Source organism: Sus scrofa, chromosome X (assembly GCF_054392235.1).
Source record: "Sus scrofa isolate SSC_HxYL_T2T_F1_AM1 chromosome X, Sscrofa_HxYL_maternal_Yorkshire_Landrace_v2.0, whole genome shotgun sequence".
Taxonomy (NCBI): domain Eukaryota; kingdom Metazoa; phylum Chordata; class Mammalia; order Artiodactyla; family Suidae; genus Sus; species Sus scrofa.
The window spans coordinates 99986052-99999983 of NC_139401.1; the positions used below are offsets into that span (position 1 = coordinate 99986052).

Genomic DNA, 13932 nt, shown 5'->3' on the forward strand with positions numbered 1-13932 from the left:
TTATTAGCAGATACTAATGATCCACACAACATGACTATGTTTTGTCCTACAATATCAGTGCTACAAAGAGGTGTTACTCTATTATACTGTCTGAAAAGTGGTAGCTTTGGGTTCAGATCTCCAAACTAATGGATGTGATTTATACAAACCAGCTTAACTGCTTAATGCAATTTTATAAACCTAGAGATGGCAACTTTTGGAATATGGGTTAAAAGTTTGGCTAATGTTCTTCAAACTTGTAGATTTTATCTCGGCGCATAATTAAGCACAAATTGACTTGATAACATGGGTGGATTTATTTCTTAAGATCTGAGTGCAAACTTAAAAACCGTAACAAACAAAGCTCTTCATCAAGAATAAACACAAAAATCTAAGTAACAATCCTGCAATCGTGCATTTTAACAGAAAGTACAAATATGAATATACTCTAATTTGCAACTACATTTGAAAATTAAAATATTTCTCTCTAAATCCCAAATACTACACAATCCTTTATCTGTTCTCATCTTGTTATTCCAGAAGCATTTGCCACATGCTATCAGGAAAATATAGGCAAGGATTATCAATCAGTCTTTATGACCAAAGAAATATTATTCCCTTAACTTCTGACTTTTTGCACCATTCATCTGTATCTCAGCTCCAAGATGTAATACAATTATACCTCCACTCCAGAAAAAAAAGAATCAGTACAAATATCAAGGAGGCAAGATACTTCCATGTAATTAAAGCAAAAATCACAAGTGTCTGACTTAGAAATGTACGTAATTGTAGGAAATTTTTAAAGTACAACTTTATTTGATGGCCGACATGTAATAATAACAGTTGAACAATTTCAACAGGTATAAAAATGTAGGATCAAAATATTTAGGCTCAAATACTTGAAAAGTCACTATGAATATGGAAAGATCTGTTTACATAAACATGTATATTTTGTGATGAAAAATCAGGGGGTAGTGGCATCTCCCTGGTCCCTTAACAATATTTGGATTTTCGCAAAGAATTAGCAGCACCCAACCTTAAGTGTTAATTACGTGTTTCTAAAGGACCTAAACGACAGATTAGTTGGCAGTGTTCTAGCTTCCGGGAGATGGGAGTGGGTGGGGGTGCAAATATCTGAGTATACATGCACTCACACATTGAAAATCATCATTCCAAAAGGAGGGGAAAGATCACATATTGAAAAAGTCTAAGGGCACATCCTTAGAGGATCAACAGCGGGCCAGGACCAGCAGAAGCTGAACAGTAGTCTACTTGATAAGAACAGTTTTTTACTCTTCGAAGGCAAGTTGGGAAGAATGAGAACACTCACATACACACAACTTCAGGGAGACCTTGCTTCAAAGTGTACATTGCGAAACACTGAACATTCTTTACAAAAACCTTCATTCTTGCTTATAATAACACCAGATGATTTTTCCTGTTTACCACCATATACATAACATTTAAATATTTTCTTTATAAATACTCTAGAGCAAAAAGAATGTGTTTTGTTGCAGTGGTGGCCCACATCTGTACAAAGCAATGGAAGCAACATATATATATAGGTGTGTATGTATATATAGGCATACACACACACACACACACAATGATTAAGAAAAAAGTGCAAAGAATAACAGTATTAAGAATTTTTTTTTACAGTAACTATAGTTCAAGTGTGACTATCTAGCAGGGATACATCATCCCAGATTTTAATTAAAGATTCAAGAAGAAGCCCGCACACCAAGTTACTGTACAGATATCAGTCCCTTATTGAGTAATTTCCCTTCTCCCAAACCCAGCATTTCCAGTTTCTAAGCTCTTCTCACAAACAAGAAAAAAAAAAGTGGTAACAGTATGTTCTTCCCTTTAACTTCCCCAAACTCATCCAAGTTAATTAATCATTCATCAGTTCAAACAAAATATTGGGAAAGTCATTCGTCATAACCCGTTTTGCTAAAATTAAAGCAAGGTGAAATGCTTTCTGAAATACAAATTATTGATCAAGAATCAAATCAGCAACAGCGAACAGATCTTAAATTCATGTGTGATTTAATACTCTTTAAAAATCAATCCCTGTTATCAAAGATAAATTCAAAGTCTAAATCCTTTCCCAGGTTCAGTGCTGTGCCAGGGTGGGAATTCTAAATACTTAGGATTTCATCACCTTTTCTAACAGAGAAAATGTTTCCTGTTAAAATTTGGTTAACTTTCTATCATTTTAACTCTTGGTTTCAGTCTTATTTTCAATAATCATAGAAAGGCTATTTTCAGCATTTTTTTAAGATATACTTTTAAGTCATTCAAATAATTACAGTTACTGATTTTAGATTTCCAAGTTTCAAAAAAGCAGTTCAATTCCCCTTTAAATATATTACTAGGTATTTTTTTGGTGTGTTTATATTGTTTTATTCTTACTCCAGGCACTGTAATTTTTCACAATATTATAGTGATTCTATGTCTAACCTACACAACAATTATGAATCCTAAAATGGTTTCCAAAGTACTATTTGATTCTGTATATTATAAGTATGATTCAAAATAATTGGTTGGAAGAGATTTTTAAAGCCCTGCAGCACTTCTGCTTTGAGTAGTGTTAATACAATTTTTTGTCATGCTTAATATTTAAGCATCTTCTGAACTAGGAAGACAATAGATATTGGAAGTTGCAAATTTCCTCGAGCTACATTCTACTCCAACTCCAAGGTTTTTGTTCAACATTAAATATTTTTCTTTAACAAAACCAATATGTCTTAGGCTAATTTTTTAAAACAGAAATTTTGCTCCGAAACGAATAACACAGCTACAGGGAAATAACTTTTCAATTTCAGCTTCACTAGGACTATGTAAAACTAAGTTAAAGTAGGCTCAATGACTATTTTAATCACTTTTGGTTTTTTTTTAAATTATCATGTCTTTAGAATGATACACCTTACATTCTAACAGACAGCTCAACAAGGCTTAAAACTCTAGAACCGATAAACCACCAGGCCACCTCCTGCATAACCATAAATAAGAGAGTGGCACTTTATTTGCCCCCATACATTCGCTCAATGTCTTTGAGGTAATGGTTCTTCAGTTCCTTCCTTTTCAGTTTGAAAGCATCAGTGACCAAACCAGTTTCAGGGGTCCAGGGCTCTGGGCTTAAGCGAACCTTGATTGGAATTTCAAATCGCTCCAATTTCACTGAAATGATAAGGGCGGGGAGAGAGAGAGAAAGAGAAAGAGAAGAGGGGGAAGTGTGATGATGGTTGGAAAAATGGGGGAGGTGGGAGAGAGAGAAACAATTAATAAAACATGAATTTTGCAGAATTTACCTAGATGATGCAGGTGTTGAGACAAACTTACTTAATGGTATGGTTAATTAATGATACCACTACCTGAAAAGAGCATTTCATATGTCTCGAAGTACACGTTAATTATTTCAGTTGGATGGCTCTGGTCTACGCATTTTTCCCCCTAATTTAGATGTAGAGAGAGCTTCCTTTTCAGAGTCTTTCTATCTGCTGCTCCCGCTGCCCCAGGATGGCCTTTCCCATTGTGGTTGCATGGTTCACTTCCTTACTTCATCCAGGTGTGTCTGTTCAGATGCCACCTCCTCAGAGAGGACTTCCCTGATAACTCCTAACAAAACAGAAGTCCCTTTGTCTCTCCGGATCCTCTTACACTGGGTTTTCCTCAAATACTTATCACCACCCAACATATAATACATCTGTCTCACCTACTAGAATGGAAGCGCCGTGAAAGCAAGGGCCTTGTTCTATTCACTGCCATCCATAGGCTACATTGAGCCCTCGATAAACACATATGTATTTCATTGTACAGAAAATGAGCCTCTAGACAACTGTTCTTCATAAGCTTTATTTTAATTCAAATAAGAATCAAAAGGGGGGGTTGTAAATTTCATACTCTTAAGTGATAGAAGAATTGATGCAGCGTATATTGTATTTGAGTTAGACAATGCACCACATGTTGAAAGAAATGTAAGAAAAATGGTGCAAATAAGAACATGGATGCTAGTGATAATTTTAAATTTAATACATTGTATTTCATCAAGTTACTTATTATTACTACAAGGTCATCCTTAAAATTCTGAAGGCCCACTAACGGTAATGCTAACCTATAGATGAGTTTTATTTTCTATGCAATTATTTAAAATAGCAATTTCGAAGCAGCAAACATCTGCATGTTTAAAAACTACTGCTAAACAGTCAAGTAACTTTAGAAACAATTTGGTTTCAGCAATAAGCACAAAGAACTCAAATTCAATGAAGTTTTTTGTTCTCATGCTAGTCTGGGTTTTATGAAAGCTTGGTCAAATTGGTGAGTTTCTCATTAAAATAGGAGAAAAAAATAAAGCTGAGTGTGGAAAATAATCTTTCAAATTACTTAGGACCAACTTCCCAAAAGTAATGCCTGAAAAGTTAACAAAGGAATATAAAACTTGTTCAAATTAACCATATTGGGAGTTCCCGTCATGGCTCAGTGGTTAACGAACCTGACTAGTGACCATGAGGTTGTGGGTTTGATCCCCTGGTCTTGCTCAGTGGGTTAAGGATCCGGCGTTGCCATGAGCTGTGGTGTAGGTCGCAGACGCGGCTTGGATCCTGCGTTGCTGTGGTTGTGGCTGTGGCTGTGGTCGGCAGCTACAGCTCCGATTCGACCCCTAGCCTGGGAACCTCCATATGCCCTGGGTGCAGCCCTAAAAGAAAAAAAAGCAAAAAAAAAAAAAAATTAACCATATCTGCTCTAATGATAGATTACAGCCCAGTTATGCAGAGGTACCTGAAATAAGCCCATCCGCTCCTAAGGTCACTTTTGGATTTCAAGGGAACAGTTAAATTCTGTAATATTGATCTGGCTCCAACACATTTTATTTCATACTACTTTCCCTCCTTACATAGGTCCTATTCCAGAAGCACTGACAACAATGGGATAAAGCAGGCACACAATTGCACATAAACTAGTTAAACACATATATAACACACACACACACACACACACACACACACACACACACACACACACACATATTTTAAGGTAGCAACAGAGGTTTCATAGTTTTAGAAACTCCTAAACATTATCTAGTACCATAAGCTAAAGAGAGCAATGGGCAATCCCAGTTTCCTATTAACAGGATAAATTGCCAACAAGTGAAAAAGATTAGGGGAAGAAAAAAAATTTTTTACACGTGGCATTTTGTCAGAATTAACTAGAACATTGTGAAATGTGACCTGCAGGTGGCAGCAAGTGTCAATTTTTCTAGCCATTGGTAGTTGTCAAATCACCACCCCAAATTGTTTTGTGTTCTTATATATTACCTCTACCCTGTACTTACATCTAAAACATGAAGAGGCCTGCTGTGAACAATGTTTGACTTCAGGCAGATTTAACTGAATACAATCAAAATCATTTTATATTTTTTTGCCTAAGCCTCTGAAATTGTAACTTGAAGCAAAAGGTTGGCAAAATAAATCTTTTGTGGCATAGACAAGCCTATGAGTTACATACATTGAGCTCATGATTACTGCTCATTATCCAAATGATGAATTGTTTGATTTCATGCCTCAATCCAAGCACAGGAAAGTTACAGAGGCCTAGCAGATCCCAGAATTTTATTCTATTTTCCACCTGACTGTGATCCAGCCTAACTTCGCCCATTACTGCGTTTACACAGTTAAATATACAATGACAACTTATTCAGGTCACATTCTACCTCATTAGTACGTTCAAATTTGACTTAAATACTTTTTTAAAAAAAAAACTATATTTAAAGAAAAAAATCAGGATTTGTACCAAAGAAAATTCTGGTAGTCTGGTGACATGAAAAGTGTGATATTTCGATAATACTAAACTAAACCAACTTTAAGAAAAAAGGAAGGTACTATATTAATACAGTAACTTACTTTTCAGATTATGTTAATAGGCAACTGTTATTTAAAACTTTACAGTGTCCGGAGTTAACTGTAAGAATGTTCCTCTTGGAAATATTTTTTTCAATTTCAACTTGCTAACAACAAATGTTTTTTTTTTTAAATCAAAATAGAACCCAAGTACTTCATTTAAAAAACAAGTAATAGGAGTTCCTGTCGTGGCTCAGCGGAAACGAATATGTCTAGGAACCATGAGATTGCGGGTTCGATCCCTGGCCTCGCTCAGTGAGTTGAGGATCCAGTGTTGCCATGAGCTGTGGTGTAGGTCGAAGATGTGGCTCAGATCTGGCATTGCTGTGGCTGTGGTGTAGACCGGTGGCTACAGCTCCAATTCGACCCCTAGCTTGGGAACTCCATATGCTGCGGGTGTGGCCCTAAAAAGACAAAAAATAATAATAATAATAATAATAGTAGCCTAGTTAGGAGTATAAACTGGTCCAGTTTTCCTGGGAGGAGAGGAGGTTATCTGGCAACATAAGGGAAAAGGAGCCTTTAAAATATATATTCTCTTTGATTCACAGATTCCATTTCTAAGGATCCATACTAAGAAAATAATGAGTATACAAGACAGATATTCTGTTTGTTTACAGTGGATGGAAAAACTCTAACAAGGACTTAAGTGGATATCCCTATGCTAGAACACTATTTAGCTGTTAAAAATGGTAATATGATTCTTTTTCCCTTCTTCTTTTTAGAGCCACACCTGTGGCATATGGAAGTTCCCAGGGTAGGGGTCCAATCCGAGCTATAGCTGCCGGCCTACACCACAGCCACGGCAACGCCAGATCTGAGGAGCTGCGTCTTGTGACCTACACCACAGCTGATGGCAACACCAGATCCTTAACCCACTGAGCAAGGCCGGGGATCGAACCTACATCCTCATGGATACTAGTCAGATTCTTAGCCTGCTAAGCCACAATGGGAACACCTGGTAATGCAATTCTATATCTTACTGACTTAGAAAACAGTTAATGACGTTGATCGGTTAAATATATAAACCAGAATGTAATGTCACTACCCAAAGGTAACTACCATCTAGTGATTTTTTTTTACTTCCTCTTTTATGTTTTCTGTATTGTCCAGTATTTTACAACAAATATAGGTGACCAATAATCAGAAAGATGATGTTTTCACTTTTTAGGAGGGAAGGCAACAGGTTATAACTGAGTTCATAGCTTTCAGTTAAACAGGAAGAGTACAGGGTTTACCTGCGCTCCCATGGAAAATAAGCAGTTCCAAATAATTTTTAAATTAAAAAGGTATTAACCACAAAGGAAAAAAAAAAATGAAACGAGACAGAGAGGACGCTGGATGAGAGGCTCAACAAAATCTTAGAAGACCAAAAGCAAATGGACTAGCAGCGGCTGACTGAGAGCCAAGGGAGCTCTACGAGCTAAGTGCCAACATTGAGGGACGCCAACAAGAGGCAAACGACCTCCCAGGCCCACAGAGGAAGCTGAGGGGTAGAGGACAGAGAGGAGGGGCCCGCTGAAAACGGGAGGACTGGCCCCCACGGTTCAGAGGACGGTTCTCTCTCATCCTGCTCTTCCCCAACCAGGCTAGAGATCGATAGGACAGCTTGGAAAAACGGAACTAGAGAGACCCTGGACTCAAGGACACCAGGTACAACAGAGGAAGCGGGGGGTGGCTATCAGAATACCTGTAGTCAGGCTAACAGCCCCCAGATAAGAGACTGGAGAAGGCTTCTTTGGAGAAATGGAATGACCCAGGACAATTACATTTGAATAACTTTTCAGTGAAGCCCACTAAGCTTTCCAAACAGCTTTTTAGGACCTCGTTCTCAAATATGAATGGACAAAAAGGATCAGCAGATCTGTGAGAGGCTATGACCAAAAAGCAAGCAGAAAGTGAAACTTGGAGGAAAGTGAGACAATAACAGGAGAAGAAAACTTCATAAAAGGAATCCCTTTGACAACTTCAGAGGAGGACTACACCCATGAAAGAGCAACAGCATGCTATTAAAAGGACACTGGAAAAAAAAAGAAAAATACTGATATTGCCAACTAGAAATTCCAGAGACAGAAGCAATGATAGAGTTGAGGAATCTTCCAGGACACAAAACAAAAAGAACAAGATAAAACACAAAAGCAAAAAGATAATAAAATCAGAGGAGGAAAGCAGAAGGTCAACAGCCATATAAAAATAGTCCAGGTAAAAACATGAACATAAAACTTGGAGGGGAAACGCTATGAAAGAAAAGCAAACACAAAATGGCAAATGGATATTTCCCAGAACTGAAGGGCAGAAATCTCTAGATTAATAGGGCCCACATCAAGTAAGTTATACCCAAAGGTAAATGATAAAAGATTTACACCAGGACACATCCTTATGAACTATCAGAACAAAGATGGAACATTCCAAAAACAGGCTAGGTGACTACCTGGCAGGGATGCTGTGACAGGTCATAAAGAACTAGTTAGGTTATTCTACTATATAACATTTAAAGATCCTTCCAACAGGGACATTTATTATATATATTTAAGAGGCAGTTTTTTTAAAAACCTCTGTTTTTGTTTTTCGGGATTTTTTTTTTTTGCTTTTTAGGACTGCACCCACAGCATATGGCACTTCCCAGGCCAGGGGTCAAATCGAGATGCAGCTGTCAGCGTATGCCACAGCCACAGCAACGCCGAATCCAAGCTGCATCTGCAACCCTACACCACAGCTCACGGCAACACCAGATCCTTAATCCACCGAGGGAGGCCAGGGATCGAAGCCACACCCTCATGGGATACTAGTCTGGTTCCTTACCGCTGAGCCCCAACAGGAACTCCTAAAAACCTGTATTTTATAATTAAAACAAAACAAATAGACATGTTGAAAGGCCTAATGTGCAGGATATCATTAAATGACTTTTAGGGACTTCAATGGACAGCAATTTACTTACTGGTATTTGCAGCTTCTCTAATCTCTTTCAGTATTTCAGCTTCCATGGCAGGGTTATTGCAGATATCAACCCAAGTTCCTTCCACCCCTTTCTGTTGGGCCAAAAGTGTCAACCTTTGCTGATTAGGAACCACAAAGCTTATCACATAGGACTGGTCACTAAAAAATTAGAAAATAAGACAAAATAGAAATTAAAACATTAAGAGCAATTATATGAAAATTATTCAATGAAATAGTACACATAATTCCAAATATATATATATATTTCTCTTATTTGTTAGACCTTCACAAAGAAGTAATAAAGTCCATAGTACTGCCATAGAGATAGACATATACTATACACAGGCCAGTGGGATAGAGAGTCCAGAATAAACCCTTGCTTGCAGATATGGTTAAATGATCTTCAACAAGGGTGCCACGACCACTCAGTGGGAAATGGAAAGTCTTTTCAACAAACTGTGTTGAGAGAACTGGATATCCACATACAAAGGAATGAAGTTGGACTCTTAACTTATAGCACATACCCGAACGATCTCAAAATAGATCAAAGCCCTAAAGACATAAGAGCTAAAATTATAAAACACCAAGAAGAAAACATAGGGGAAAAGATTCATGACACTGGATTTGGCAATGCTGTCTTAGATTTGACCCCAAAAATGTAGGCCACAAAAGAAAAAAATAGATGAAGAGTACAACAAAAATAAAATCTTTTCTGTGTATCAAAAGACACAACAGAGTGTAAAAAGGCAATCCCTGGAACTGGACAAAATAATTGCGAATCATATGTCTGATAAGGGGTTAATATGGAGAATGTATAAAGAACTCCTACAACTCAATAACACCACCACCACCAACAAAATAACCCCATTAAAAAATGGGCAAAGGCCTGAAACCACAAGACTCCTAGAAGAAAACACAGGAGGAAGCTCTTTGACATAGTTTGTGCCAATGTTTTTCTTTTTTTTCATTTGAAACCAAAGCAAAGATAACAAAATCAAAAATAAACAAGTAGGAGTATATAAAACTAAAAAGCTTCTGCACAGCAAAGGAAACCATCAATAAAATGAAAAGCAGTCTACAAAATGGGAGAAAATATTGGAAAATCATATCTGATGATGGGTTAGTATCCAAAATACATTAAAAACTCATATACTCAATAGCCAAAAAATTCAATTAAAATATAGGCAGGGGGAGTTCCCGTTGTGACTCAGTGGTTAACAAATCCGACTGGGAACCATGAGGTTGCAGGTTTGATCCCTGGCCTCACTCAGTGGGTTAAGGATCTGGCCTTGCCATGAGCTGTGGTGTAGGTCGCAGACGCAGTTCAGATCCCGCATTGTTGTGGCTGTGGTGTAGGCCAGCGGCTACAGCTCCGATTTGACCCCTAGCCTGGGAACCTCCATATGCTGTGGGCACGACCCTAGAAAATGCAAAAAGATAAAAAAATATAATAAAATAAAATATAGGCAGGGGAACCAAATAGACATTTCTCCAAAGAAGACCTACAGATGGCCAACAGGTACATGAAAAAGTGCTCAGTATCACTAATTATCAGGGAAATGCACATCAAAACCACAATGAGCTAGCACTTCACATGTGTTCAAATGACTATTATCAAAAAAACCAAGAAATAACAAGTTTTGGTGAAAATGTGAATAAACAGGAAACTTTGTACACTGCTGGAATGTAAATTGGTGCACGTACTACGGAAAGCGGTTATGAAGACTCCTCAAAAAATTAAAAATGGAACTACCCTATGATCCAGCAATCCAACTTCTAGGTATAAATTCAAAGGAAATCAAAATAGGTTATAAAGAGATAATCTGGTTCATGGTCATTGCTGCATTAGTTCACAATAGCCAAGATATAGAAACACCCAAGTGTCTATCAACGGATGAGTGGATAAGGAAGATGTGGCGTATACATACAGTGGGATATTACTTAGCCATGAGAAAGAAGGAGATTCTGCCATTTTAGACAGCATGGATGAACCCGGAGGGCATTATGCTAAGCGAAATAACCAGACGGAGAAAGGCAAAAATTGCATGATACTGCTTAAATGTAGAATCTTAAAAAAAAAAAAAAGAAAAGAAAAAAAAAAGTCAGGAGTTCCCATCGTGGCGCAGTGGTTAATGAATCCAACTAAGAACAATGAGGTTGCGGGTTCGATCCCTGGCCTTGCTTAGTGGGTTAAGGATCCGGCGTTGCCATGAGCTGTGCTGTAGGTCACAGACGCGGTTCGGATCCCACGTTTCTGTGGCTGTGGTGTAGGCCAGCAGCTACAGCTCCGACTGGACCCCTAGCCTGGGAACCTCCATATGCCGTGGGTGCGGCCCTAAAAAGACAAAAAAATAGAAATAAGTATTGGTAAGGATGTGGAGAAATTAAAACCTTTGTACACTGTCGATGAGAATTAAAAAAACAGAAAACAAAAAAACAGTGCTGCTGTTACGGAAAAGGGTATGGCAGTTCCTCAAAAAATAAAAATAGAACTACAATATGATCCAGCAATCTCACATCTGGGCATATGTCCAAAAGAACTGAAAGCAGGACCGTAAGGAGATATTTGAATATCCATGTTCATAGCAGTATCATTCACAATAGTCAAGTGGTGGAAGCAACCCAAGTTGTCCATCGATGGATGAACGGATAAACCAAATGTGGGCTATACAAATGGAATATTATTCAGCCTTTAAAAGGAAGGAAATTCTGACACATGCTACAACATAGGTAAACCTTGAAGAACACTGTGCTAAGTGAAAAGAACCACTTACAGGAAGACAAATACTGTGTGATTCTATTTACTCCAGGTACCTAGAATAGTCACATTCACAGAAACAGAAAGTACAGTAGTGGTGGCTGGGGGCTGGGGGAAGAGGAAATGGGGAGTTGTTTAATGGATAAAGAGTTTCATTTCTGCAAGATGAAAAGTTCTGGAGATTGGCTGTACCACAATGTGAATATACTTAACATAGTGAACTGTACACTTAGAAATAGTTACGATGCTAAAGTTAGGTTTTGCGATTTTTACAATTAAAGTTTTAAGGGAGTAATAAAGCTCAGAAAGATAAGCCATATTAACATATAAAGAAAGAAAATGGTTCAATTTCTCAGGTTTTTGATTTAGAAAACTTGTACTAGCTGTGTGACGTTCTTGGGAGAATTGCTTAGGCTAAGCTTCAGTTGTTATGGATGTTAAATGAAATAACTATTGTGGAATAATTACTTAGAAAGACATAGTAGATGGTCTAATAAATAGTTTAAATGTCTGGATTATCTCAAATGACCTTTAAACTGTTAAATTCAAGAACTTTCATAAATGTATTGTCATACATTATTGAGAATATTTTTCCCCAACTCTGCAAGTTTGATGTTTTTCTCATGATTATGTCAGGCTTTCCCAATTATCCTTTTATTATAAGAATACGAAACACAAATGCAACTTTAAAATTTCCCTTTTGAACTGGCACAACATTGTAAAGCAACTAAAATTCATTTTCTTTATACTTTAATTTGAAAAAAATAAATAAAATTACCTCTTGGCAAAAGCACAGATGTTATCGATAAGTGGACAGTTCTTCAGTGCAGCTTCTACTTTCCCAAGAGAAACATATTCTCCTGCTTGTAACTTCACCAGATCTTTCTTACGATCTGTAAGTCATGAAGCATGTTAAATTATCCATAGTGCTTTTATGAAGGTAGGCACAATTCTGATTTTCTTACAATCTCATTGCCTCAATCCTTATTTATAAAGGTACTTCTAAAATCTTTTTATATATAATGCTTGCCCATACACATCAATTAAAAAGAAAATGCAGGAGTTCCTGCATGGCTCAGTGATAATGAATCTGACTAGCATCTTTGAGGATGCAGTTTTTATCCCTGGTGTTACTCAGTGGGTTAAGGATCCAGCGTTGCCGTGAGCTGTGGTATATAGGTTGTAGAAGTGGCTCGGATCTGGCGTTGCTGTGGCTGTGGTGTAGGCCAGCGGCTTCAGCTCTGATTCAGCCCCTAGCCTGGGAACCTCCATATGCCGTGGGTGCAGCCTTAAAAAGATTAAAAAAAAAAAAGGAAATGCCAAGTTAAAGAAGTACTGGCTAAAATGTTCCATCCTACACTGAAAGCTTTTAATATCTTATTATAATCTTTATTATCATAAATGTCATAGAAGGAACAAAGACTTTGGAGCATTAGAATGGAAGTTCTGCCTGTTACTAGCTATGTGACCCTGGGCACATCAGTTGACTGTTCCAATCCTCAACTTTATCCAGGATAACGATATCTGCCTCATAGAGGCATGTAGCACAATGTCTGGCATATGGAGCACAGAGAATAAATGTTAATTCCCCATTTTCTGGAGTTGACAGTATCTTGTTAAAATGGAAGTGCTCTAATAACACGTTGGCACAGGATGGCACAGCCTAGAGAATCATCAAGCTGCCTGACATTCTTTGTGTGAGTGCTGACTTGCCTGCCCATAGGCTAGGAACCCATTCCATATGCCACCAGAGCCAGCCTTGGACTCCAGCACAATTAAGGATCGAGGGGACGAAGCAGGAGGGGGTTAGGTTATTTAGTCTAGAGATTGAGTCATGCTTCCTGGGAATTTCCCTGGCAGATCAAACTCCTAGGCGAAGAACCAATTTTTCCCAGGAAATCTCTAACTATATTGAGGTCACACTTGGGTCTAGAAACAGATTTAAATGGACCACTAGAGATATGACTGAGGAAATTTTATGGCTTGACAAGGACCTGAAGGGGACCCAGCCCAATCAGCTGGGTCCTAACCAGCTAGGCAGATTTTTAACTTTTGCCTAGTTAAAGGGAAGAGCGTAAGGGCTATTTTGGAGTAGCTTTGAACTTAAAAAGTCTATTTCGGTAGGCTCAATAAGAGCAACGCCGAGCCAACTGACATTCTCAGAAGAACAGATATTACAACATGCAGATCTGTTCTGAGGACGGATATGATAATTTCCTAAGTGTCTAGGCTAGTTAGAGTCCTATAAAGGGCCACTGGGGAAAAGAATGTGTCCATAATGCCTACTGGGTGGGGAGGTAAATGGGGAGGAAAGCCTAGAATAGGGCATGTTACAGTCGATGGTTATACAGAACCACA

General features: G+C 38.0%; 1 protein-coding gene across 9 annotated transcripts in view; it reads right to left on the bottom strand.

Annotated features, from left to right (window-relative positions):
- Positions 1-277: 277 nt before the first annotated feature.
- The window catches only part of ACSL4 (acyl-CoA synthetase long chain family member 4), a 76781-nt gene continuing 63126 nt past the window's right edge, over positions 278-13932 (bottom strand). For all 9 annotated transcript variants that reach the window (XM_005673822.4, XM_005673819.4, XM_013986330.3 and 6 more), the window contains 3 exon segments: positions 12353-12467; positions 8818-8975; positions 278-3162 (listed from right to left, as the gene is read on the bottom strand). In XM_005673822.4, the coding sequence (XP_005673879.1) occupies positions 3005-3162; positions 8818-8975; positions 12353-12467 (431 nt within the window). In that variant the 3' untranslated portion in view covers positions 278-3004.